This window comes from Sinocyclocheilus rhinocerous, unplaced genomic scaffold (assembly GCF_001515625.1).
Source record: "Sinocyclocheilus rhinocerous isolate Xijiao unplaced genomic scaffold, SAMN03320098_v1.1 scaffold1658, whole genome shotgun sequence".
Classification (NCBI taxonomy): domain Eukaryota; kingdom Metazoa; phylum Chordata; class Actinopteri; order Cypriniformes; family Cyprinidae; genus Sinocyclocheilus; species Sinocyclocheilus rhinocerous.
In genome coordinates, this window is record NW_015661880.1 from 136,942 (window position 1) to 139,769 (window position 2,828).

Genomic DNA, 2,828 nt, shown 5'->3' on the forward strand with positions numbered 1-2,828 from the left:
TGATGGAATATTACTGTATTTAATAATTTCACAAATAAATAAATAATACAATAATACCATAAAATAATACATGCACGCTGCAGGGTTGAAGCAATAAAAAACACCAAAGCATTCGAAATTTGAAAATGCAATCAATCAACCAATCCAAAAACAAACAAACAAATAAATAAATAAAAACTGCAAAGTGCATAGGCAAAAAAAAAAAAGCAGAAACTGATATAGTACTCCAAATGCTATATTTTTGTACTCCTCTTTATCTGATTACTTACAGCTGGTCATGTATATAATAGTGAGTTTTAGGTGAAACTGAAACCTCCCCGGTTCCCCTTGTTTCAAATATAGAAATGTTCATTTCTACTTTAATTTGAGATATTTCTACGCATTATCTTGTTTAACATAAAGATGTGCAAATATTAGTGTGCAAATATCACTCATTCCCATAGATGCCAGAGCTCTGGGGTTGTAAAACCCTCCCATTCAGGGAGGCAGAGCTTCGGGAGGGATAGATGAAAGAATGACAGCAGTGCGCTCGGAATAAATGCTCGCGTACCGGAGCCGAGCAGCAGGAGAGCACAGCTTCTCACGCGCTGCGTGTTTATACAGCGGCTCGCTCAGACATGCCACGCGTCTTCTGAGTGGGACACCAGGAGAAAAGTCTCAACCTTCCATCGGAATATTGGCAAGGGGATAACCACACTGTTTGAGGCGATATTTACAGCCTTTCAAAGTGGAGACGTAAGTTGCGTTGATTTTTTTTTTTTACTGCCAAAAGTATATTTTAGCATTAATTTCACATGCTTTGGGAAATGCATGCTGTATATAACGACGAGGCTTTGTGAAATGGGCATGTGGAGTTGCATAGCAGTCTCATGCTCAGGAGCAACTGGTGTGTCCTGTTGAACATGCATGCATGCTGCAGGTCAGTGCTTCTGATAACTCCTGGATACAGACAGTAGTAGATGCACATGTGTTTTTGTTTGTTTTGAAATAGGAATTTGTGTATGTGAAGTTTTTGAGAATTGTCAACATGTGTTTTAATCGTTCTACATTAAGAAAAGGCAACTTACACTGATTTGAAGCATGCACTCTGTGTAATATGTATTCACCCTTTTTATTTTAATATCTGTAGCCTTTATCTAATCATTTCATTCTAATGTGTAACTGATTTCATACTAAATTAATTTAGCATTATTAAATATAAAATGACCACATAATGTGTGTGCAAAGCATATGTTCCTGATAATAAAAAAAAGCTTACTTAAAATTTGGGAAATATTACTTCATATGTCTTTGTAAAGCATTCTGTTGTTAGAACAATATCACAAGATCCACCAATACATGTCTGTTTGGAAAAGCAGGAGCTGTTTCTACCTGATCTGACAGATAAATTGCTTTTATCGATGAGGTCATGTTGATTTAGTCATGTGAAATAATATTAATAACACCACTGAAGCACATTTTCACTGCCACCAAAATGTCAATACTGAATGAGGAATGTAATGTGCCTCTTTAAGAGCTTCGACATGCATAGTCCATAATTTTCTCAACGTGATTTCAGTGCAATTTATAACAAATGCATTTTTATTTTATCATTCAGAAATAGTTACTCAGTTATTGAATGCAAGTGTATTGTAAACAAGACACTAATAGATCATGCTGTGAATATCATGCAGTGCAATTGAAAGTTATTAGCTGTGCCTTTGCTTATTCTTTATTACAAAACAGTCCCTGCAGTTGTAATGATACTCTCCATGACACTAAATCTGAATTAGTAATGTCGCATTTTGACAGAATTGGACAATAGTTGTTCACACGAGGCCATATGCGTTTCATGCTGCCAAGAAAGGCGAGATGCAGGAGGACTGTAGATTATAAGCGTTTCTTACATGAACATTCAGTTGAGACTGAGTAGGGATGGAACGAATACCGGTTTCACGTTAAATCACGATAAAATGCCCTGACGGTTAGTATTATCGTTTTACATTTAATTATCATCAAAACCGTATTTGATTATCGCGATTTTGAAAACTCGCGGTAAATCCTGTCCAGCCAGCATCAGTCTGACGCAGAAGCAGCATGCAGTGTTGTTGTTGTTGTTGTTGTTTTTTTTGCACGAGAGGAAATGGCAGAAGGCAGTGACAGCGCTCGGGAGATTTTTCAGCCATCTAAGAGGACCAAATCGGTGGTCTGGTCGTATTTTGGCTTTTACAAGAGTCCTGAAGGCAATTTAATCGAGGACGGTCACCCTGTCTGCTGATCTTGCAAGAAGAAAGTCGCTGCAAAAGGGGGAAACGCATCAAATTTGCTCAGTCATCTTCGTGACCACCACCCACTGTATAGCGAATGCAAGGTAACTTTTACCTCAATACCAAAACTAACTGGGCAAATAATTGGACAAAAAATATTGATTAGAGATTAAATATTTCGTTATCTCACTTGTTTAACGCAAAGCTTCCGCGAAGAAAAGTTCGCAGCAAGTGGCTTTGAGCCAAGACGAACGAACGTTCAAACTATAAGGTTGACATTTAAAGGCAGAGTAAGTGATTTCTGGTAGCCAATGTTGATATTTGAAATAACCAAAACAAACACGCCCCTACCCCAAAAGGGTCTTGCCCCTATTTTAAGCAACAATTAGTTCTGTGAAACAAAGCAAAACCAATGTTACACCGTGTCTAGACCGGACGCGAGTGGTGCAGTGCTACAAAATACTATAGAACTCATTATAATCATGTCTACACTGGATGTGGCGCGGCGTGGCACGACAAATCCCCGACAGAAAACTGCTGCTGCGTTCTATTTATGACGTATTGACACAAATTTCAAATGAT

The 2,828-nt window shown here is 38.0% G+C and overlaps 1 protein-coding gene across 1 annotated transcript in view; it reads left to right on the plus strand.

The window, feature by feature from the left end:
* The first annotated feature begins 870 nt into the window (after positions 1-870).
* Positions 871-2,828, plus strand: part of LOC107726721 (nitric oxide synthase, brain-like) — a 62,866-nt gene continuing 60,908 nt past the window's right edge. The window contains exon 1 of the mRNA XM_016536413.1: positions 871-919. Coding sequence (XP_016391899.1) covers positions 903-919 — 17 coding nt within the window. The 5' untranslated portion in view covers positions 871-902. The remainder of the gene's footprint in view (positions 920-2,828) is intronic.